This window comes from Megalobrama amblycephala, linkage group LG3 (assembly GCF_018812025.1).
Source record: "Megalobrama amblycephala isolate DHTTF-2021 linkage group LG3, ASM1881202v1, whole genome shotgun sequence".
Lineage (NCBI taxonomy): Eukaryota > Metazoa > Chordata > Actinopteri > Cypriniformes > Xenocyprididae > Megalobrama > Megalobrama amblycephala.
The window spans coordinates 18,864,891-18,891,025 of record NC_063046.1 but is presented as its reverse complement, the minus strand read 5'-3'; the positions used below and the strand labels follow the sequence as shown (position 1 = coordinate 18,891,025).

Genomic DNA, 26,135 nt, shown 5'->3' with positions numbered 1-26,135 from the left:
TCTAAAACACGGCGTAAACCTGGGTCCTTCTCTAATGGATTATAAATCAATGGTTTAATTTGAAAACACCGACGCGGACACAGAAATTAATTCGGAATTGATGTGACTTTAAAAATGAAGGCTTCGCAATATCAGCATTTCCACAAGAGACATTTCAAATTAAACATATTTAAAATCTGTTTAGACCTGCAAAAATGATAGACGAGTAGTAACGCCATCTGCTGGTTGAAGCAAATGAGGGAGGGCTCGTTCGTGGTCTTGGATACAATACAAGCAGTAGGCTAGATGGTTTGCACAGTGTGTATCTCGTTCGGAATGAAATTAAATGGGATTGGAATGTTCTACTGGCAAAAGATAAAACCAACCCGTTAGTAAACAAACAGATAAAGACATGATCCAAGCTGTTTGCACGTTCTGCCAGTTTACGCATACAGCGCGGGTATGCAAATCATACGTGGGCAAACAAACAATAGAGGAAGTTTATCTTCTCGGGCAGAAATATCATAGCCCGTATGCAAAATCATTCTACTGGAAATTAGGCAAAAATTCCCCAGATAATACATCCTGTAATTCTGTAAATCACAAAAATATGATGTAGATAATGCTCAAATGGATAACGATACAACGGCTACCTAAACGCTGGTTTTTATAAACTACATTTGTAAACAATCTTAAACTTTTTCTATAAACTAAGGTTTACGTTATTTGTTGGCGTAAAGACACTCTAAATGCAAATTAATACAGCCTCTTTATTTTCTGTCTCAGAGAAGAAGAAAAAAACCTTTCTGCCCCAAGAGAACAGTTTTGTGGGAGCTCTGAGCTCTGGCTACACAATTATGAATGATCACAGGCGTGTTGTTAACACGTCACTATACTGCCAGTGTGTAAATGCAACTTGACACCGAGAGTGTGTTTTGAAGAGAGAGTGAAAGTTTTGACAGTGACATTGTTGGTTGATCTGCTGAGGACACAGAAAGAGGTAGGCACCGGTTCATGCTTCTTATGCCTTAAGATAACGCGATAACTACATAAAACAGAATTTCAATATGTTAGACTAAAATTATCCATTCATTTACAAATTAATCGTTTCTTATATTTCAAGGCCTGTCTCAAAACTTCACTAGCGAAACTTTCCCCCGATCTGAGGCTAGATATTTTAAGTTGCTTTAAATATCGTTACAGCTCATTTGGTGAGGTCAGATAGGCTGTGTACAGATCTGTAAATAAATGAATAAAGGAGTTGATGCTGAAATTTTCTTCATCATGAAGTTAAGTATTAGTTTCATGACAATTCCTACTTGATGTATGATTTAAAAATACACAGCAATAGAATATTGTAATGTTTTATGCACCTCAACAAATTATTGCCATACATTTTAGGGACACATTTTCATCTGTTTTAAATATTTTAACTCTGCACTCATAGAAAGTACATTAAGGCTGTATAATTTCTAAGAGTATAAGAAGGTTTTTGTTGAAGAGCTTAACGCAGGTCGTCTCTGACCAATTACTTTTTGGTGCCTAATAAGTGTTTCATTATCAAAGTAGTGCTCAGTATTCTGGACTTAAACTATAGGGAAGAATGGGAAAGGATGAGACAGTATTTGCTTAACTATAGATAGTTCACCCAAAAATTAAAAGTAGGCTATGTAATAATTTAGTTACCCACATATCATTCCAAACATGTTTGACTTCCTTTCTTCCGTGGACCACAAGTTCTGAAGAATGTTTGTGCTGCTCTCTACCATACTATTCAAGTGAAAGGTGACCATAAGGACCATAAAATCACCATAAAAGAAGTCCATACTGCCTTATACTAGAAGTATGTCTGTATTCTTATATTATAATAAATTCTGCACGATCATCTAAGTGTTCTTAAGTAATACGATAGCTTTTTGCGAGGAACAGTTTGAAATTTAGGCTGTCATTCCTTGAAAATCTAGCTTCACATGCAGCGATGTTCACCATTTACCTTCATTATATTGAAGAGATCTGTTGTAAATAATTGGAAGAAAGAAAGGCATGAAAGGGTGAATATGATGATGATCACACCTTTGATTTCATGAATACATTTACAGTTTTTTGGGTGAACTGTTCCTCTATGCAATGACCCAACTTTCCCTGTGGTTCGGATATGTTGAACTTTACCATGGGGTAAGGTGACACATATGGGCTAAGACAAATCTAAACATAATTACATAATAAATTATTTTTTTAAAACAAGATTTTTTTAAAATATGAATCTAATATATTCACATATTTTGGCAGATTTTCAGAAACAAGATAACAGTTAATACACAAAAAACGATTAACGTGTCCCTCACATTCACAGAAATCCTTCCTAAATATTTAATCACCTAACATAAATTGTACACAGTTTGCTAGATACAGAGGGTGCTCATCTTTCACTCCAACTCATTTTACCCCATTGGCCTGAATGAATTGCAGGTTTCACTTACACTGTTTGTGGTTGTGATCCACTCACTATAAGCAATGTCACAAGTTTGCTAATGGCGGTTTCTCAAGTTTCATTGAAATGTAGACCTTTGTAGTAGAAAAATTTGTTGAGTGTGCTAACATTCTCTCTGATATTGTTCAGCTAAGGCTGAGCTTTACATGCCATTAAAATAAACACAGAGTCTGTGTTGTTTTTATACATGGATTTATTCCAGAAGTAAATGAGTTGCTGTGGGTGTTGTCCTGTCATGCTTTGAAGCAGAGATCTTTTCTTTACACTCAAATTCCTTGATAGAACAAGTACTCTACATTTTGTCTGTCAGTATTAGGTATGATAAATGTCAAGCCCTTTCTCTACAGTAACTCATGACTGTAATTTAACAGAGGTGAGAGTGCCAGACTACCAGGCTAGCAGAAATGTGATTTATTGTGCTGGACGTACCCTGTCCCTGAACCTGACACTTAGATTGGTATGGCAGTTAAAATTGTAGTTTGTATCTGTTTTAGCTTGTATTCCCAGATGAGAGCTTTCAGCATTCATTAAGTTATTCACCAGAACATGAGTAGATGACACAATTACAGCCTGTAAAAATTAGACTGATTTCTCTGTTTGATGAGGAGCTTGCACGGAAAATGTCATTGGATGAGTGCAGTTGATCCTCTGTATCTCATGTGTTGCCTTGTGTCAGTGTGTATCAATGAATGTTCACACCTATCTGTGAGCGGTGAACTGGAGCGCAAGCCTGTATGTGTGTATGTGTTTTACCGTTACGTTTATCTTGGTGTGTGTGTATGTGTGAACAAGCCTCTTTTTGTCTGTGGGTTTGTATGAAGACCTCTTCCTCTCCTCCTGTCTGAGTATGGTCAGGTTACAGTGTATGTGTGAATGTGGCACCTGTGTGCTGTAATCCTGTTGTGTGGGCTTCCCATGCTCCATCGGTCAAAGAGGCTCAGCCTTCATCACTGACACACACGAGGCCCTGGAGTTCAAGCCATCTTCATTTTTTGCTGTTCTTTAATCATCCATTCTGTCAATTACCACTGCGCTTTTCTGTATCATCCAAACAGTATGTGAAAAGAATACACTGCGTTCCAAATTATTATGCATGTGACATATCAGTAAGATTTCAGTAGAATAAACATTCAGATTTTAGTTTTTCTAAGAAAATGTTTGTTTGTTTATTTATCCATGTCTTTTTAGATAACTGGTATCAATCTCAGACAAAATAATTTGCCAGGTCTATGGAAACCCTACTTAGAGGTTGTTCCACATTAAGCAAGTCACAGTTCTTATGCAATATGGGAAGGAAGAAAGATCTTTCTGAAGATGAAAAGCATGAAATGGTGCAATGTTGTGCAAAAGGCATGAAAACAACTAATATTTTGTGAAAACTGAATGGAGATTATCAAATTATCATAAGATTTGTGAGTGATTAGAGCACAGCATAACTCGGTCAGATAAAGGCTTATTAATGAAAGTTCCTGTCAAAAAAAATAATTGTATTAAAAGGGCAGCAAACAGGTATTTGAAGCTCCTGGTGTCTCTGGAGTCTCAAGAAGCTCTCCATGCAGGCTGGCAGTTGTGCATAAAGATGCATTTTAGACACCACTAACCAAACCTCACAAAGAGAAACATTAAAAGTGGGTGTAGAAATACATGAAGACTCATTTTTTAAATAGTTTTATTCACTGACTAATGCTGTACTACAATAGATGGTCTAAACGGATGGATTTCTGGATGGTTGGTGAGTGGCCACCACGTTCTAACAAGACTGCGATGTCAGCAAGGAGCTGGCGGGTGATGATGATTTGGGCTGGAATATTGGGAAGTGAGATGGAAGCTCCCTTTAGGGTCTCTGAGGGTATTAAAATGACTTTTGCAAGATATGTGAAGTTCATAACTGGCCATTTTCAGCTATGATATAAAAAGGAAGATAGTGCCTTCTGAAATACAATGCACTATGCACTATCCCATGTTGCAAAAAAACACCACAGCAATAAAACTGTTTGAAAATGTATTTGTACACCCACTGTAAATGTTTCTCTTTGTGAGGTTTGGTTAGTGATGGCTGAAATGCATTTTTATGCACAACTGCCAGCCTGCATGGAGAGCATCTTGAGACTCCAGAGACACCAGCAGCTTCAAATACCTGTTTGCTGCTCAACACTGGCTTTTTTATAGCTGCCCTTTTAATACAATTCATTTTTTTGACAGGAACTTTCATTAATAAGCCTTTATCTGACCGAGTTCTGCTGTGCTCTAAATCACTCAGAAATCTTATGATAATTTGATAATCTCCATTCAGTTTCACAAAATATTAGTTGTTTTCATGCCTTTTGCACAACATTGCACTATTTCATGCTTTTCATCTTCAGAAAGATCTTTCTTCCTCCCCATATTGCATGAGAACTGTGACTTGCTTAATAATGTGGAACAACCTCTAAGTAGGGTTTCCATAGACCTGGCAAATTATTTTGTCTGAGATTGATACCAGTTATCTAAAAAGACATGGATAAATAAACAAACATACATTTTCTTAGAAAAACTAAAATCTGAATGTTTATTCTACTGAAATCTTACTGATATGTCACTTGCATAATAATTTGGAACGCGGTGTATGTCTGAATTAACGGTATTCATAAAACAGTAGGCAAAAAGGTACCTGGATGACCTACTTCGGCGGGATTCTAAAGTGTGTGTCCAATAGACACTTTACTATCTCATGAGGCCACGGGAGAGGATTTGTAAATGGCATTGAAGCAATTCAACTGATGCTGGTAGTTCACATGACAATGGCAACATGATGGATTTAGTACGTCTGGATTACATTTGCAGCCAGTGATTCATTTGTGAATTTGACTGATTTGACCTTTTCGAGCCTTTATTAAAGCATCTTAGTCCTAGTCATCCTCTTTTTACTCATCTATTTTGTTTCTGTGTTTCACCCATAGACTGTAAAAAAAATATGGACGTAGCGTCCATGACATCACACGTAGGTTTCTGAAGAGAATTTTTGAAACCTAAAGCCGGCCGTTGCCATCTTGGCAGTGCGTCATCGCGTGTCATCGCGTGTCACTCCTGGATAACAGAACATGGGCAAAGAGGCGGGACGTAGGTAGAGCTGAGGTGACTTGACGGCAGCAGACAAATGGCTAATGGTGACAGCAGAGGCAATCCACCTGTCACTCAAGTGGCCACGCCCTTAATTATGCAGAACTTTAAGGCTTAATATAATTTAAACGGATAAGTTATAAAAAAATTCACCCCCCTCGCAGTTGTCATGAAGGGCAAAATTAGCTATATAGACCAAAACCACAATTTGTACCAGGCTTAAACATGTTTTTTTCCTGCTGTAAAGTTTGCCATTTTAACATGGGGCTCAATGAGATTCTGCTCTCTTTTGGAGCCTGTCCCTAGCGGCCAGTCAATGAATTGCAGTTTTAGTCACTTCCGTATTGGCTTCAAGAGAAACAAGGGGAGGTTGCCACTTGGTTTCACCATCTTCTGTTGTATCAATAAAAACCTTGATAATAGTTTCTTGTTTCTTCTTTGAGCTTGAGATAGACCTTCTGGGAGATAGACCTTCTATAAAAGCTTCCTTTTTGCCTCCGATTTCTCGCTGCTCACATAGAACAACTCTTAACATATCATCTCATCACCCCTCACTTTATGCTGTGGAGGACAACATCTAAATAGTGTCAGAGTTTGTGTCTTAATCTTCTCTTCTTCACCAGCTCACTCGAGAGCTTCATGTCATCCAGCTTTAATAAAATAAATGGGGGTTGGTGTGGACTTACATTTACCACTATTTCTCTCCGCACCTATTTCAATTGCACACATCTGCCCTGCAGGTGTCTACTCTCCTTCCTCTGCCTTACAAGACTGTGGCAGTTATGGGAAGCAGGGGCATGTTTCTACATGTGAAAGGCCCCTCTGATGAATAGTTGCCTGAGTAGGGGGGAAATTACAGGACAGAGCATTCTTCAGTTGCTAAGGATTGAAAAAGACTTGTACATTAAATCCTCCCCTGAGTGAGAGTGTGTCTGGGCTGGTATTTGTCTGTTTGTGTTTGCCCTTTTCTCCATCCAGTCTAGCATGACAAATCTTAATTCCCTCATTCTAATTCTGTACCTAAGGATATTTTTTATATCCTTATGATAAACTGTGAAATACCTGGCAGCAGTCAGACGTGAGCTGACTTTGAAACAGTATTACACTAAATTCCCATCACTGTTTATTATCTCATCCTTTTGCCTGTTACCAATGTTAATATTTCCCTTTTATTGCTTTAGTCAGTTTTAAAGAACAGTTGGAATGTAGTAGATGTGGATCATTAGGTACAGTGTAAATCCAGTGGTGGTTGAGGTACATTCAGACAGTGGCCCATATAAGCATTGAGAGAACAGATGTTGTGCTGTAATTGTACCATTCAGGACCATTCAGCCTGACCATCGCTGCAGAGAGTATGTATGCTAGATTATTTCTTTTAAAGAGGTGCTGGATTTTATCCAATTGCTCTGATTTATTTTAAATCATACACTAGATTCAATATTTTTGGGGGCTCAGTAAGATTTTTTTTTTTTAATTAATACATTAATTCATCAAGGATGCATTAAATTGATTAAAAGTGACAGGCCAAAAAACAAGAAAAAGTCAACTCAATAAAGTTCCTCTCTTTCCTTCTCTATCCAGCAGTCCACTACTTGAGCCAGTATGAATGGTGCCTTCAGTCCTAGGCGGGAACCAGGACCTGACCTCTCCTGCCTGCACCAGTACAACGAGTGGCTGGCTTGTAGGCATGAGTCCAGTCTCCTGCCCATGAAAGAAGATCTGGCCATCTGGCTAAATGGAATCCTTGGTAAGGAAATCAAACTATTCATATTTGAATAAGCATTAGTGATTACTGATTTTTGAAATGTTGAACTTTAAAGGATTAGTTCACCCAAAAATGTAAATTCTGTCATTAATTACTCACCCTCATGTCATTCCAAACCCGTAAGACCTTCATTCATCTTCGGAACACAAATTAAGATATTTTTAATGAAATCCGAGAGCTTTCTGATCCCCCATAGACATCAACGCAATTACCACTTTCAAGGCCCAGAAAGGTAGTAAAGACATCATTAAAATAGTCCATGTGACTACAATGGTTCAACCTTAATTTTATGAAGTGTCGAGAATACTTTTTGTGCGCAAACACAGAACAAAAATAACGACTTTATTCAACAATTTCTTCTGTTCCGTGTCAGTCTCCTAAACAGAAGCCTTCACTGTGTTTACTGCGTCAACTGAATAAGGATAATGTTTTTGTTATTCATTACACAAAATAAACAAGAAATCAATATATACAATTCACTGATGCTTCCTGTGATGATAACTTCAAATGTTCATCATCACAAATGCTTGTAACCAAACCTATTTGGTCACCATAGACTTCCAGTGTATGGAGAAAAAAAAAATATTGGGATATTTCTCAAAAAATAAACTGTCTGGGATTAATCTTTAGGGCAACATTGAGTCTTTAACTACAACTATAAATTGCCTTTGGCAGTTCAACACATGGAAACTAGAGCTCAAGTGTGTCAAGGAAAGTTGTGATTTTAAAAATTATAGCCATCTCTTGACACCAATTGGCCCACTTATTTTATTATCAGTCACGACTCCAGGAGAAGATGGTGCCTTGTGCTTCCTGTGCTTCAATTTTCAGTATGTTTTGCATTTCAGCTTTACTGCAGTGTCAGTAATTTAAGTTGGTTTTCTGTTAAATCTTCTGACTAACAAGGACTCAAGGTTACTCTTTTTCACATTCCCATTGCTTGGCGTCAATATAAAACCTTATTTACACAATTGGATAAAATCTTGATTAAATCCTGCACAAGCTAACAGATATGGATTATTCTGTGTCTGCCCATCACATCAGCAATATCATGGTGTTTACAGACTTTAAATAGAATACCTTAAATTCCTCTGCATCTTGGATCAATGGGACATGCCCTGATGGGACCTTAAAAGAGGAATTGCCTTTCTTAAACAGACCAGGATATGTGCGTCTTGTACAGGTCCCTGCGTGTCTTGACCTTTGTTGTCAGAACCTCTTAAGACAACTGTGGGCTAAAGAGCTTGATAAAAACAAAACACAACATGTAAAGAGATCAAAAAACACAAACCCTTAAGCCAACAGGCTGGCAGTACTTAAATATACAGTAAAGACACAACAACCTGAGAAATGAGATTAGAATGGAGACAACATCAGAGTTGTTGTTGTTTCCACTGAAGAAGCTGATGAGGGATTTCTCTGATTAACACACACTTCTCTTCCTCAACTCTTCCTGTTGCTGTTGAGCTCAGGGCAGCATTATGGCTCTGTGGTTGACGGACAGCAGGAGATCTCTTTGTTTTCCTACACACTTTTCTCTCGCTCTGAGCTAATGATCATCCCCAGTCATATTCTGCAGGATTTCTGTTTTTGTTGTGGTTTCCCTCCACCGTCACCTCCTGTATTCCCCCTCCCCAGGCCCCCCACTCCCCCTTCACCGTGATGGTTAAGCTCCGGTACCACTGCTGTGTCTGAATCTGTATGTACTTAACACCCAGGCCTCAGGAATGTGTCTGCACAGCCGTGAGAATCTCAGAGCGAGTGTACTTAGAGGATTTTTTGGGCATCTTCAAGTTGCCTATAGCTACTGAAAACTGATAAATAAAAGATGGAGGAGATGATATGTAAGGAAGGTAAAACTTGTAACTGTACTGTGTGGATGCCTAAGTGTCACTATGCTTTTTACAGCTACCAGTTCATCCACTACAATTTAATCAGTGCCTTTATAACCTCACTCTTTAGTACTATAAGCCTATTGATCATCTTTATCTCTCTCTCTTAAAGGTGCCATCGAACGTTTTTTTACAAGATGTAATATAAGTCTAAGGTGTCCCCTGAATGTGTCTGTGAAGTTTCAGCTCAAAATACCCCATAGATTTTTTTAAATTAATTTTTTTAACTGCCTATTTTGGGGCATCATTAACTATGCACCGATTCAGGGCTGCTGGCCCTTTAAATGCTCACGCTCCCCACCCACGGTGCTCGCGCTTGCCTTGAACAGCATAAACAAAGTTTACACAGCTAATATAACCCTCAAAATGGATCTTTACAAAGTGTTCGTCATGCAGCATGTCTAATCGCGTAAGTACAGTGTTTATTTGGATGTTTACATTTGATTCTGAAAGAGTTTGAGGCTATGCTCTGTGGCTAATGGCTAATGCTACACTGTTGGAGAGATTTATAAAGAATGAAGTTGTGTTTATGAATTATACAGACTGCAAGTGTTTAAAAATGAAAATAGCGACAGCTCTTGTCTCCGTGAGTACAGTAAGTAACGATGGTAACTTTAACCACATTTAACAGTACATTAGCAACATGCTAACGAAACATTTAGAAAGACAATTTACAAATATCACTAAAAATATCATGATATCATGGATCATGTCAGTTATTATTGCTCCATCTGCCATTTTTCGCTATTGTCCTTGCTTGCTTATCTAGTCTGACGATTCAGCTGTGCACATCCAGACGTTAATACTGGCTGCCCTTGTGTAATGCATTGAACATGGGCTGGCATATGCAAATATTGGGGGCGTACACCCCGACTGTTACGTAACAGTCGGTGTTATGTTGAGATTCGCCTGTTTTTCGGAGGTCTTTTAAACAAATGAGATTTATATAAGAAGGAGGAAATAATGGAGTTTGAGACTCACTGTATGTCATTTCCATGTACTGAACTCTTGTTATTTAACTATGCCGAGGAAAATTCAATTTTTAATTCTAGGGCACCTTTAATGTTCATTTGTCTCTCTGAATGCTTCTTTTACAGGTTTGGATATAACAGTGGATAACTTCATGGACAGACTAGACACTGGTGTTGTCCTGTGTCAGCTTGCAGAAACGCTACAGGAGAAAATGATTCTGTCAAGCAATGGCAAGGTGCTCATATTATGGGTAGTTTGATCCTAAGCTTATTATTGAAGGGTTAGTTCACCCAAAAATGAAAATTCTGTCATTAATTACTCACCCTAATGTCGTTCCAAACCTGTAAGACTTTAGTTTCATCTTCAGAACACAAATGAAGATCTTTTTGATGAAATCCGAAAGCTTTCTTTTCCTCTATTTACAGCTATGCAACTACCATTTTGATGCTTCAAAAAATATTCTGAAGAGACTCGATCGCTTTATATGATGAACAGATTGAATATAGGCTTTTATTCACATAAACATCGATCAGCAAACATGAACAGAAGCTCAACTGAACCTGCTTGACGCGTGAGATCAAACCTCTTCCAGAAGCTCAAACGTGCTGCATAGCACATGGGAACAAATCTCATTGGTTCTTGTACTGTCAAGCAAACATGCTTGAGCTTCTGTTTACTACAACTGATGTGTGAGTTGATGAATGTTTATATGTCAACAAAAGATTAAATTAAATCTGTTTGTTCATCATATAAAGTTGACTGTTAAATTTGAAAGTTAAATTTGGACTAAACCACTCAATTCATATGGATTCGTTTTACAATCTCTTTATGAACTTTTTGAAGAGTCAAAGTGGTTGTTGTGTAGCTATCTATGGAGGGACAGAACGCTCTCAGATTTCATCAAAAAGATCTTCATTTGTGTTCCGAAGATTCCGAAGTCTTACGGATTTGGAACGACATGAGGGTGAGTAAATGATAACAGAATTTTCATTTCTGGGTGAACTATCCCTTCAAGATGTGCCCTAAAATTACTAGCATTGGCATGAGAATGCAAATTTTAGGACACATGAACAATGTATGTTATTTGACAATAGTGTCGCCTAATAGAGGGACTATTATCTTTTGAGCTATTTTTATACTGTAAATATTCAAATGAGCACATAATAAGCTAACCAGAGTTACATTTCAGTTGGTTTCTTCTGTGTTTATAGCCCTTTATTCGGCGTGTGATTCGCTGGCGGCCTGATGCAGCCTCTGGATCATTCTTTGCTAGGGACAACGCTGCTAACTTTCTGTACTGGTGCCGTAAAATTGGCATAGAGCCATCACATCTGTTTGAGTCTGAAGATCTTGGTGAGTATTCCAAAGCACCAGTTTTCTCTTATCATATCAAGTTCTTTTGTTTGTTTATGTTTAAGATATTAGCTTGTGAATATACTATCTTTGTGATTAAACTGTACAAGTGGTATGTGCTTGTACGTCTGAGATGATTCACCAAAAATCCTGAGAAATCTGACCATGGACACATTTTCAGCACAGAAAGATCTGTGTTTTCCTTGCCCACTTTTACACTCATAATATCATTAAAGGGTTAGTTCACCCAAAAATGAAAATTCTGTCATTAATTACTACCCTAATGTCTTTCCAAACCCGTAAGACTTTCGTTCATCTTCAGAACACAAATTAAGATATTGTAATAAAATCAGAGAACATTTTGTCCCTTCATTGGCAGTCCACACAACTACCACTTTAACGCTTCAAAAAGTTGAATCCATTTATGAATTGAGTAGTTTAGTCCAAATTTTGTGAAGAGACATGATCCCTTTTATGATGAACAGATTTGATTTAAGCTTTTATTCACATATAAAAATTCATCAATGCACACATCAGTTATGGTAAATGGAAGCTCAAGCATGCTATAAGGCAGTTTTTTTTTTTTTTTTTTTTTTTTTAATTTTGGGTGAACTAACCTTTTAAGTGAGATGTCTGGTTAGAATGAGCCTTACTTCCTCTGTGTCTGTGTCTATGCAGGCTGTTGTCCTGTGGGGCTGTGGCCCTAAAGAACTGCTGAATAGCAAGCAGTATCAATATCTGTGTCACTCTACTGTTCACTGCGTCACACCCTTGGCCCCTGCTGTCCATCACTGTGTGATGAATAATGGAGAGAAAGAGAAGGAAATAGAAATGAAAGGACAGTAGGTCGGGGTAAAATGGGGAATGAAAACATAGGGTCAAAGATAGAGAATACAATACAATAATAGTGAAAATGAAAAAGAGTGCACATTGAAAGGTTTTGAGAGGATAGATAAAATAATGCAGTGTGAGCTAGTGTTCAATAACTGCTATAAAAGCAACAAAACCCTTTTCTCAGTCTTTTAGTTCTGGTAATTTTACAGGTTTATAGGTCATATTACATGAAGAGAGGGCTAAAATACCATAGTCTTAAAACCTGAGGGACATTTGCAGTGACAGAGCCAGTGTGTTGATCTAACGTTTGTATGTGCACATGCCTGTCAGTTTAAATGCATTTAACTCTATGACATAAATTAATGTACATTTTCCAAATTGAGAAAGATAAAATTCTGTTTATTTTAAACCTCAAATCAGTGTACATTGATACCCAAAATTATTAGGACTTTAAATCAAGCCAACATTTATCATAGCTTTCAAAATGAGGCTATTTTGGATTTAGCTGTTGTTTCTTTGTTTTCATAAGGATTCACACCTTGTCAGAATGTAAAGGAGACAGATTTCAGTTTTTGTTCTTGTTGATACAAGTTTCAACACCCTTTTCCAACAAAATTAGCGTCTATTTTTTTTCCACTTTTCCACTGCACAACAAATATATCACTAATGTCAGCGCAAACACTACAAAGTTTGTTTTGTGTCTGCATTGCAAAGGCTCAAAAATGGGTTGGGAAGCTCATGCAAACATCTTTAATGACTTAGTTAGAGGATGAAAATGCTCTTATTTTGGCTATTGTCTCATTAAGACAGGCCATAGCCTTTTTACTGTTTTCCAGTAAAAATATCTAAGCATCCTTAAAGGATTAGTCCACTTTTAAATAAACCTTTCCTGATAATTTACTCACCCCCATGTCATCCAAGATGTCCATGTCTTTCTTTCTTCAGTCGAAAAGAAATTAAATTTTTTGATGAAAACATTCCAGGATTATTCTCCTTATAGTAGACTTGAATGGGCACCAAACAGTTGAAGGTCAAAATTAGTTTCACTGCAGCTTCAAATTGTTCAACACGATCCCAGATGAGAAATAAGGGTCTTATCTAGTGAAACCATCACTCATTTTCTGAAAAGAATTTAAAATTATTTAAGTTTTAACCTTAAATGCTCATCTTGAACTAGCTCTCTTCTTCTTCTTCTCTATTTGAATTCCAGCAGTGTAGACACTGCTAAGTGTATTACTGCCCTCCACAGGTCAAAGTTTGAACTAATTGTTATATACTATTGAACTAGCATATTGCATATAAAAATTAGTTCAAACTTTGGCCTGTGGAGGGCAGTAATACACTTAGCAGTGTCTACACTGCCGGAATTCAAATAGAGAAGAAGAAGAAGAAGAAGAGAGCTAGTTCAAGATGAGCATTTGTGGTTAAAACTTATATAATTTTCATTTTTTTTCAGAAAATGAGCAATGGTTTCACTAGATAAGACCCTTATCTCTCATCTGGGATCGTTTTGAACAATTTGAAGCTGCAGTGAAACTAATTTTGACCCTCAATCGTTTGGTGCCCATTCAAGTCTACTATAAGGAGAAAAATCCTGGAATGTTTTCATCAAAAACTTTAATTTCTTTTCGACTGAAGAAAGAAAAACATGGACATCTTGGATGACATGGAGGTGAGTAAATTATCAAGAAAAGTTTATTTAAAAGTTAACTAATCCTTTAAAACAAAATAGACTAATTTTTCTGAAGAAACTCGATCACTTTATATGATGAACAGACTGAATTTAGGCTTTTATTCACATCAGCGAACATAAACAGAAGCTCAACCGAACTGCTTGACACGCGAGAATGAAGCTCATTGGTTCTTGCACGTCAAGCGAACATGCTTGAGCTTCCGTTTACCATAACTGATGTGTGAGTTGATGAATGTTTATGTGAATAAAAGGCTAAATTAAATCTGTTCATCATCTAAAGTGATTGAGTCTCTACAGAAGATCCACACTAAACCGCTCAACTCATATGGACTCATTTTTAAGATCTCTTTACTAACTTTTTGAAGTTGGTAGTTGCATGGACTGTCAACGGAGAGACAGAAATCTCTCAGATTTCATTGAAAATCTCTTAGTTTTTCTTCTGATATGAACGAAAGTCTTAAGGCAGGAACACACCAAGCCAACAGTTGGCCTTAGGGCAGCTTTTGTTCATCGACTGACTAAGTTTTCTCAGTGTGTTCCGCACTGTCGGCTGAAGTTTTTCCTCCTCTGCTTTTTTTCGGCCGATTCGACATGTTGAATCAGAGCTCGTCAGGCCATCTGATCATTCTGATTGGCTGTTCAGCTACTGCCACCTGCTGGTACGGAAAGGCATTTCATCTTACGCAGGCGCAGAACGGACGTGCTACTTGGCCGTCAGCTGTCGAGCGTCGGTTTGGTGTGTCAGGGCAACTTTGGACCCAGACGATGCCGATGTGAACTAACCCCACAGTCTGCTTTCGTCACCACTAGTTCGTCTGCGTCGGCTTGGTGTGTTCCTTCCTTTACGAAGATGTGTAAATGATGACACAATTTTCATTTTTGTGTGAACTATCCCTTTAAATCTTTTTTCAGAGAAATCAAACTCAAAATTAGTGAGATGAAGAGAAGGGGGTAAGAAATAATAATTTACAACAAAATAAGAAATAATAAAATAATTTTTAAAAAATATTAAAATAATTTTATGATTTTTCTTATATAATTGGAAAATATTTGTTCTTGCTTTAAACATAAACCTCATTATTTGTTATTATTTTAGATTTTATGAAATGTGATACTCAAATAAATGTATCTTGTTTTTAGGGTGGATATTTTTAAATAAAAACTGAGTAAGATATCTTTTTGTTACTCAAAAAAAAAAAAAATGTTCTCAGTGAGATTCTAGATACAAACTGAGGCTTCTTTCAGTCACCGTCATTCTCTTTGCGGGGTTATGATAATGTTATTTGAGAGGGTATAATGTTATTTAGCTGAATAGACATATCAAATGTCTTTTTGCTTTGGGAATCTTTGTATGAGACCATCAAAGCTCGGTCTTGTCCATTGTTACGTCCAGGGTACAGTATATGTTTGTTTTAAACATGCTGACATCATAGGTCTCTGAGGATTTTGTTTTTGTGCATGTATGACAATGTATGTGTTTCACCAGTTCTTCAGAAGCATCCTAGGGATGTATGCTTGTGTCTCATGCAACTTGGGAGAATTGCTTCAAGGTGAGGTCCTTTGATCCATTACAGTCATTTACTATCACATGTCATTATCGTATTTTCATCTCTCAGTCAGAGTTGAAGAAATGTTCTCCCTCAGGTATGGCATTGAGCCCCCTGCGCTGGTCAAGCTTGAGAGAGAGATTGAGAAAGAGGAAAATGCGTCTCTGTCACCATCCATGTTCTTTGCCTCACCGCTGCCATCTCCCTCCACCCCACCTGTTTTTTTCCCTCCTGATCCAGAGCCCCCTGTAATCTCAACCCCCTCACCCATCTCTCCTCCATCCCCTCCTCCAGACCCCTATCCCTCTACTCCACTGACCCCTACCCCTCCCCCAGAGTCCACGTCCATCTCCTCTGACTCAAACACCCCGTCAGAACCTCAGCAAACTTCACCAACTCCACCATCACCCATCAGGACACCCGTCAAATCAATGCCACCCTCTCCGACAAACAGCTTTGGAAAGACTAATGGGAAAAAGAGCCGTGGGAACCTGCTGGATGAGATTGTGAGTACTTTCAGGTCATATACTGTATGTGGTTTCCCAATCCTTGACCGTACTGGTGCATGATTTTATGCTCATTATCAAAAGCATGTTTTCTTTGTTGCTTTTTTTCAGGTAAGGCAAATATCAGAGGATCCACCATGCAAATGTCCAGTCAAATTCTGCATTGAGAAGCAGCCAAAAGGCCATTATCGTGTCGGAGACAAAGTTCTCTATGTCAGGGTATGTACTGCTCTTTCCACCACAGACTGCATTTTTTACTCCATTTAGCTGATTGAAAATGTTATTCAATATTTATTATTGCAGTTTGTCTGGTTTCCATTGACTTCTGTGGAAGGATATGAAGCGATATGAAAACTCATGTCTCATTGTTTGTTATAAGCATCGATATGTCAACAAGCTCTGCTGTGCTTTCACTGTATCTTTAGAAGCACAAATATTAGTTTTGAACCTGAGAGAACAGTACTCAGTCAAGGCAAAGTCGCATGGGAGCTGGTGTTGCCTGGCAACATGAAGAAAAGGTTCACACCTTTGAATAGAGAAAAAGGAGGTTCAGACTAACAAATGTCTAGGATTAGGGCTGGAAAGTCGAGTCACATATACCAGAAAATAACACAAATACTTCATAAGAAACAAAAATAAAACACTCAGTCATACTGAAAATACACAGAATTTAGATTATATTAAAACTCAAAGTGCCAAAATGGTCATGTATGCTATTTTATCACTTTTTTTTTTAGTCTTTAAAAGAGAAAATGCATCTAAACCCTACAGGGAATAGTTGAACTCTTAACAGAATTGTCACTGTGTCTCATTTGGGACCTGTACAAACTCATTACATGCTTAATTAAACATATCAGTTTACACTTACTGTATGTAACACATACTATTTGTGTTCACTGTCACAATAGCCATCAATACATCTAGCTGTTTGTTAATGTTAATGAGAACTTTCTTTGCTTTTGATATTTATCTAGCAATACAAAGTTCTGTCATGAAACTCTAGATAGTGCAGGCTAATAGGCCCTTAACTCAATCTGCTTGCAATCACATCATTCTCTATAGAGCACAATTGATTGGTTCCTTCCTGCTGTATCAGTAGCCAATCAGTCGCTGCTCAACCTTCAAGTACTTGGTCAGCTTTTGCTGTAGATGTTGCAGCACGCTTTCAGAAACCCTCCACCTTCCCCAGCTCCACCTGTATATATCTGCTATGAGTAATTCATGTATGCTTTTGTAAAGCAGCAGCATGTTTTACTTGCTCACAGCAGTGTGTTGTTTATGTATTGGCAGTAGCAAGTCCTGTACTTGTTTTGCAGCAGCAGCAATAACCAACATCAGCAGCTAGATCTGCACTTTTTTATTGCAAAAGTATAATTCATCTATATGTAGGTTACTGATCTAGTGATTAGTAGTGTGATTGTGGAGCTTTTGTTGGCTCCACCACTCCCTTTTATGATTTTTCAATCAGACAAATCCTTCAGGGCAACAGAATGTGTGGCAGAGGAAGAAAAGCAGCTGCTTTCTGTCAGAGATCCAATTAGAGAGTGAGGCTTACTGTAGCACTCAAAGAGAAAGAGAAGGGGAGCTTTTAATATCATTTCTCACCATTCTTTTCAGTGGAAGGGAGTGGGACTTTTTTTTTTTTTTTTTTTTTTTTTTTTAAACTTTTGTTGTGACATCCTGGGCTAAAATGAAAGAGAAGGAAGATCCATAGATCATCACAATGGCTGAGCTGTGTAGCGGAAGGGGTGAAGAATCAGTGAATCACTAAGAAATACGATTCATGTCATGTCTGTCATTAACAGGGATGTTAATGGGTCCATGAATACTTCTCTCTTTAGAGCTGACTGGAAAGCATAATGCCATTTTAACAAAGACTGTTGAAAGCTGTTTACCTTTATCTGATAAAACTCTCCTTTCATGGACACCCCATTTATAAATGAATATGGCTAACACAAGCTTCACCACCTTTAGCACTTTTTATACATTGTGTATTTTTGATAGGTTCCACTAAGTTTATCTTGCTTCTTGGTCTGTTCAGTAATTAAGGACATATTCATTATTCATTCTTGTTACACAAAAGGCAGATTAAGGGTCAGATATGGATCTCATCCAGGTGCGTTGAAAATGGAGGCAGACAGTAAAACAAACCAGGGCCTGGTAGTGTTGTTTTTGTCTCTATAGCAGCTTAATGTGCTTTAAAGAGCTTTTCCTGTGTGTATACATTACAGCTAATCTTTTTTAAGGTGGGTTACTACTGTTTGCCATCTCAGCCATTTCCTCTACCATACATGCTGTATTTCACTAATATAAAGGTGTGTATAATATCCAGCCCCTTTTTAGAACATACAGGTGCTGGTCATATAATTAGAATATCATCAAAAAGTTGATTTATTTCACTAATTCCATTCAAAAAGTGAAACTTGTATATTATATTCATTCATTACACACAGACTGATATATTTCAAATGTTTATTTCTTTTAATTTTGATGATTATAACTGAAAACTAAGGAAAATCCCAAATTCACTATCTCAGAAAATTAGAATATTGTGAAAAGGTTCAATATTGAAGACACCTGGTGCCACACTCTAATCAGCTAATTGACTCAAAACACCTGCAAAGGCCTTTAAATGGTCTCTCAGTCTAGTTCTGTAGGCTACACAATCATGGGGAAGACTGCTGACTTGACAGTTGTCCAAAAGATGACCATTGACACCTTGCACAAGGAGGGCAAGACACAAAAGGTCATTGCAAAAGAGGCTGGCTGTTCATAGAGCTCTGTGTCAAAGCACATTAATAGAGAGGCGAAGGGAAGGAAAAGATGTGGTAGAAAAAAAGTGTACAAGCAATAGGGATAACTGCACCATGGAGAGGATTGTAAAACAAAACCCATTCAAAAATGTGGGGGAGATTCACAAAGAGTGGACTGCAGCTGGAGTCAGTGCTTCAAGAACCACTACGCACAGACGTATGCAAGACATGGGTTTCAGCTGTCGCATTCCTTGTGTCAAGCCACTCTTGAACAACAGACAGCGTCAGAAGCGTCTCGCCTGGGATAAAGACAAAAAGGACTGGACTGCTGCTGAGTGGTCCAAAGTTATGTTCTCTGATGAAAGAAAATTTTGCATTTTCTTTGGAAATCAGGGTCCCAGAGTCTGGAGGAAGAGAGGAGAGGCACATAATCCACGTTGCTTGAGGTCCAGTGTAAAGTTTCCACAGTCAGTGATGGTTTGGGGTGCCATGTCATCTGCTGGTGTTGGTCCACTGTGTTTTCTGAGGTCCAAGGTCAACGCAGCCGTATACCAGGAAGTTTTAGAGCACTTCATGCTTCCTGCTGCTGACCAACTTTATGGAGATGCAGATTTCATTTTCCAACAGGACTTGGCACCTGCACACAGTGCCAAAGCTACCAGTACCTGGTTTAAGGACCATTGTATCCCTGTTCTTAATTGGCCAGCAAACTCGCCTGACCTTAACCCCATAGAAAATCTATGGGGTATTGTGAAGAGGAAGATGCGATATGCCAGACCCAACAATGCAGAAGAGCTGAAGGCCACTATCAGAGGAACCTGGGCTCTCATAACACCTGAGCAGTGCCACAGACTGATTGACTCCATGCCACGCCGCATTGCTGCAGTAATTCAAGCAAAAGGAGCCCCAACTAAGTATTGAGTGCTGTACATGCTCATACTTTTCATGTTCATACTTTTCAGTTGGCCAAGATTTCTAAAAATCCTTTCTTTGTATTGGTCTTAAATAATATTCTAATTTTCTGAGATACTGAATTTGGGATTTTCCTTAGTTGTCAGTTATAATCATCAAAATTAAAAGAAATAAACATTTGAAATATATCAGTCTGTGCGTAATGAATGAATATAATATACAAGTTTCACTTTTTGAATGGAATTAGTGAAATAAATCAACTTTTTGATGATATTCTAATTATATGACCAGCACCTGTATACTAGTTATTTGAACTCTATCTAGACTTCAAGAATACGTGTACTCAGTCAGGTCCTGTTCAAACAAGGAAATAAAAGCTACAATCTGCCATCTAGTGGTTAGTGTGTTAACAACAGCACGCTCGCTCTCGTCCCTTTCCCATTAAATTTTCAGTGGAGGAAAAAGACGAACAAAAAGACTAAAATCAATTTCGTTGACATTATATAATAGAGAATGAGATAAAAGACTAAAGAGTGTTGTAAATGGGAATAATGTGGTACGATGTTGGATTTTGACTACACAGGTTTTTCAGAACGGACTAACATCCTGCACTGTTTTTATTTACGTACAGGTCAGAAGCGCTAAAGGTTTGACTGACGCGGGCTTTTCTTAAACAGACTCCCCCTCCCTCGCGGCTTTCTGTGTATTTGTTAATTCTCGCTCGCCCTCACCTCTTCTGTCAGCCCTGACATTTTAATCTGCTTGGAAACAGCTGAGACTGATCAAACCGCATGGTAATTAGAATTACCCTGCTTGGCAAACGTGCGCACGCATGAATAGGCTGTATCCCTCTATTAGGATGCATCAAGCTAAAAGGGTTTGGAGGGGTGGGAGGTGCAAAACACATAAATCTGGTTGTATTACCAGCAGCTTAACAGCTTTCTAATGAGGGGGTCAAGACTGATAAGGTGGAGGGGAGGAAGAAATAGATGACTGTCGGTGCCTCAGGGGACAGAGACACATTTCTCAGGAGACGTGACCCTTCCTGTGCTCTCGTTCTCAGTTTCGGTGCATTTCTATTTCGTGTGTCTTGTTCATGCTCTGAAGCGGTTGCCGTGGCAGCGAGTGAGCTTCATGCCACGCGCCATAGGTGTATGTCTGAAAAGCCCGTGTGTGTGGATTTGTCCTGCGCTGGTGCTCAGCTGGTGCCGTGAGGTGGTGTTTCATTAGGCTTAATGAGATTTTAACAGCACAGCCCCCCCTCACTCACACACACACACACACACACACACACACACACACACACACACACACACACACACACACACACACACACACACACACTGACTCACTCTCGCAGCCTTTCTGACTTGATCATTTGCCTTTCATCGGATCTGTTGCATATTAGATGTAGCCTACACTTTGAATATTTTATGAAGGAGGAGGAGGTATTGGGGAGATCATTTAAAAAAAAAAAAAAAAATTATATATATATATATATAATTTTTTTTAAATGTATATATATATATATATATATATATATATATATATATATATACAGTATCTCACAGACGTGAGTACACCCGTCACATTTTTGTAAATATTTTATTATATCTTTTCATGTGACAACACTGAAGAAATGACACTTTGCTACAATGTAAAGTAGTGAGTGTACAGCTTGTATAACAGTGTAAATTTGCTGTCCCCTCAAAATAACTCAACACACAGCCATTAATGTCTAAACCACTGGCCACAGAAGTGAGTACACCCCTAAGTGAAAATGTCCAAATTGGGCCCAAATAGCCATTTTCTCTCCTCTGTGTCATGTGACTCATTAGTGTTACAAGGTCTCAGGTGTGAATGGGGAGCAGATGTGTTAAATTTGGTGTTATCACTCTCACTCTCTCATATTGGTCACTGGAAGTTCAACATGGCACCTCATGGCAAAGAACTCTCTGAGGATCTGAAAAAAGAATCGTTGCTCTACATAAAGATGGTGTAGGCTATAAGAAGATTGTCAAGACCCTGAAACTGAGCTGCAGCACGGTGGCCAAGACCATACAGCGGTTTAACAGGACAGGTTCCAGGTTCCAGAACAGGCCTTGCCACAGTCGACCAAAGAAGTTGAGTGCACATGCTCAGCGTCATATCCACAGGTTGTGTTTGGGAAATAGACGTATAAGTGCTGCCAGCATTGCTGCAGAGGTTGAAGTGGTGGGGGGTCAGCCTGTCAGTGCTCAGACCATACGCCACACACTGCATCAAATTGGTCTGAATGGCTGTCATACCAGAAGGAAGCCTCTTCTAAAGATGATGCACAAGAAAGCCTGCAAACAGTTTGCTGAAGACAAGCAGACTAAGGACATGGATTACTGGAACCATGTCCTGTGGTCTGATGAGACCAAGATAAACTTATTTGGTTCAGATGGTGTCAAGCGTGTGTGGCGGCAACCAGGTGAGGAGTACAAAGACAAGTGTGTCTTGCCTACAGTCAAGCATGGTGGTGGGAGTGTCATGGTCTGGGGCTGCATGAATGCTGCCAGCACTGGGGAGCTACAGTTCATTAAGGAAACCATGAATGAGCAGAGCATGATCCCCTCTCTTCCGAGACTGGGCCGCAGGACAGTATTCCAACATGATAACGACCCCAAACACACCTCCAAGATGACCACTGCCTTGCTAAAGAAGCTGAGGGTACCTAAACCCTATTGAGAATCTGTGGGGCATCCTCAAACGGAAGGTGGAGGAGTGCAAGGTGTCTAACATCTGCCAGCTCTGTGATGTCGTCATGGTGGAGTGGAAGAGGACTCTTAGGGGTGTACTCACTTTTGTGGCCAGCAGTTTAGACATTAATGGCTGTGTGTTGAGTTATTTTGAGAGGACAGCAAATTTACACTGTTATTCAAGCTGTACAATCACTACTTTACATTGTAGCAAAGTGTAATTTCTTCAGTGTTGTCACATGAAAAGATATAATAAAATATTTACAAAAATGTGAGGGGTGTACTCACTTCTGTGAGATATGGTATATATAGCCTATATACACTAAACAAAATTATAAACGCAACACTTTTGTTTTTGCCCCCATTTTTCATGAGCTGAACTCAAAGATCTAAGACTTTTTCTATGAACACAAAAGGCCTATTTCTCTCAAATATTGTTCACAAATCTGTCTAAATCTGTGTTAGTGAGCACTTCTCCTTTGCCGAGATAATCCATCCACCTCACAGGTGTGGAATATCAAGATGCTGATTAGACAGCATGATTATTGCACAGGTGTGCCTTAGGCTGGCCACAATAAAAGGCCACTCTAAAATGTGCAGTTTTATCACACAGCACAATGCCACAGATGTCGCAAGTTTTGAGGGAGCGTGCAACTGGCATGCTGACTGCAGGAATGTCCACCAGAGCTGTTGCCCGTGAATTGAATGTTCATTTCTCTACCATAAGCCATCTCCAAAGGTGTTTCAGAGAATTTGGCAGTACATCCAACCGGCCTCACAACCGCAGACCACGTGTAACCACACCAGCCCAGGACCTCCACGTCCAGCATCTTCACCTCCAAGATTGTTTGAGACCAGCCACCCGGACAGCTGCTGCAACAATCGGTTTGCATAACCAAAGAATTTCTGCACAAACTGTCAGAAACCGTCTCAGGGAAGCTCACTTGTATGCTCGTCATCCTCATCGGGGTCTCGACCTGACTGCAGTTCGTCGTCGTAACCGACTTGAGTGGGCAAATGCTCACATTCGATGGCGAGGTGTTCTCTTCACGGATAAATCCCAATTTTTACTGTACAGGGCAGATGGCAGACAGCGTGTATGGCATCGTGTGGGTGAGCGGCTTGCTGATGTCAACGTTGTGGATCGAGTGGCCCGTGGTGGCGTTGGGGTTATGGTATGGGTAGGCGTATGTTATGGACAATGAACACAGGTGCATTTTATTGATGGCATTTTGAATGCACAGAGATACCGTGATGAGATCCTGAGGCCCATTGTTGTGCCATTCATCCACGACCATCACCTCATGTTGCAGCATGATAATGCACGGCCCCATGTTGCAAGGATCTGTACGCAATTCCTGGAAGCTGAAAACATCCCAGTTCTTGCATTGTCAGCATACTCACCGGACATGTCACCCATTGAGCATGTTTGGGATACTCTGGATTGACGTATACGACAGCGTGTTCCAGTTCCTGCCAATATCCAGCAACTTCGCACAGCCATTGAAGAGGAGTGGACCAACATTCCACAGGCCACAATCAACAACCTGATCAACTCTATGCGAAGGAGATGTGTTGCACTGCGTGAGGCAAATGGTGGTCACACCAGATACTGACTGGTTTTCGGACCTTCCTTTCTGTTTACAGACATGACGGAAATCCACCATGTCGCTCTTATTATAAAACATTATTACAAGCTTACCGTTGTGAATCAAGCTAAGATAATGAGAGTTTTGAACTCTGGCTGGTTATGTACTTGCTCAAAAATAGATTTTGGATAATTTTTAACCAAAAAAAAGTTACGGACTGCAGCTTTAAACTATAAAAATTCATCATAAAATATGAAATATTACATAATATAAAAAAATATATTTTATGCTGAATTTTCATAGTCATGTTTAAAAAGATAATCTAAACACATCAGAAACCATTTCAGTAGTTGTTTTGTGGAATGATTTGTATAAATTCAATAGGCTTCATAAAATATTACCATCCCACAGCTGTGGCATCATTGGAGCATGTGTCATTGCGAATCATTTTTAAGATAAATGCTAGCAATAAACTTAGAATGACAATAGAAACATTTTATTTAAAAAAAAACAAAAACAAAATTCCATGGTAGTAATGCTAAACAAAACACATGATTTGAGATGTGTTGGAAAAACTGTATATCTACTCTTTAGGACATTGTTAGATAAGAGTTTTAAGAGATTTTATTTTCAAAAAATAGTTGAAGTAGAAGAAATACCCTTTAACATCTGTGAAATTTCTTTTGTTGAACAAATATTTAATCAAGAATTTCTTGTGTATTCTCTATCTCATGCTTTCTCACTTTTACAGATGTTGAATGATAAACATGCCATGGTGCGTGTTGGTGGTGGATGGGAGACCTTTGCTACTTACTTATTAAAGCATGACCCGTGCAGGATGACCATGATCGCCCGGCCTGGAACCAAAGCCTGCAAGCCTAATGGCAGGTCCCCAGTCAAGAGAGAGCTGTCCAGGGACAGTTATATGGTCATGGGTACTCACTCCCGCTTTAAGAAGTGATGTGACTCAGTAACTGCTAGCTCTGTTAAATCAACAGCAGGCTGATTTAGTTTTTCTAGGAGGGAAGCAGCCCAGGTGGCTTGGTCTTTGAATTTTGTAATTCATCTTTCTTTAGGGCAGTGGTCCTGAAACTTTTTGGGTCATCATGACTCACAAATGTGTCACAGGTATATTCTGATAGGGTTGCAGACAGCTTAAGAGGATGAAAATGCTTTTGAAAAAAATAAAAAAAAGACAACAAAACTATACATGTTAAAGGTGCCATCGAATTGAAAATTGAATTTACCTCGGCATAGTTAAATAACAAGAGTTCAGTACATGGAAATGACATACAGTGAGTCTCAAACTCCATTGTTTCCTCCTTATATAAATCTCATTTGTTTAAAAGACCTCCGAAGAACAGGCGAATCTCAACATAACACCGACTGTTACGTAACAGTCGGGGTGTACGCCCCCAATATTTGCATATGCCAGCCCACATTTCCAACATTATAAAAGGCATTAGACAAGGGCAGCCAGTATTATCGTCTTGATCTGTCACAGCTGAATCATCAGACTAGGTAAGCAAGCAAGGACAATAGCAAAAAATGGCAGATGGAGCGATAATAACAGAGAGCAATTAAAGGGCCAGCAGCATGAATCAGTGCATAGTTAATGATGCCCCAAAATAGGCAGTTAAAAAAATTATTTAAAAAAATCTATGGGGTATTTTGAGCTGAAACTTCACAGACACATTCAGGGGACACCTTAGACTTATATTACATCTTGTAAAAAACGTTTGATGGCACCTTTAAAAGAAAATGTAACAAAGACTACTTTAAATATGGGTTCACTGGCAAAAAGAATATTCATAAAACCATCCTAGATTATAAAACCATTTAAATTTAAAAGTGACATTTACTATTGAACACTTAAGGTGTAAATCACACTTATGCTGATGTTTATGCATTTATAAAATTGCTTTTGTATTAAGCCCAAGGTATCCTAATGTTGCTTATTGATGAATCTACAGTTGATTATATATATGAATTTCAGAGTTTTTAAAACATTCTGTATACTTTTGTAT

At 38.7% G+C, this 26,135-nt stretch overlaps 1 protein-coding gene across 2 annotated transcripts; it reads left to right on the top strand.

The window, feature by feature from the left end:
- Positions 1-802: 802 nt before the first annotated feature.
- gas2b (growth arrest-specific 2b) lies at positions 803-25,405 on the top strand. Of its 2 annotated transcripts, none has more exons than XM_048184430.1 (8): positions 803-979; positions 7,151-7,316; positions 10,324-10,433; positions 11,410-11,551; positions 15,565-15,628; positions 15,723-16,131; positions 16,243-16,350; positions 24,860-25,405. In XM_048184430.1, exons 2-8 carry the CDS (start codon positions 7,172-7,174, stop codon positions 25,067-25,069), a joined length of 1,188 nt encoding a protein of 395 aa, XP_048040387.1. In that variant the 5' UTR covers positions 803-979; positions 7,151-7,171; the 3' UTR covers positions 25,070-25,405. The 2 variants fall into 2 exon arrangements, with proteins under 2 accessions (XP_048040387.1, XP_048040388.1); XM_048184431.1 differs by having other exon boundaries at positions 952-979; positions 7,154-7,316.
- Positions 25,406-26,135: the final 730 nt, after the last annotated feature.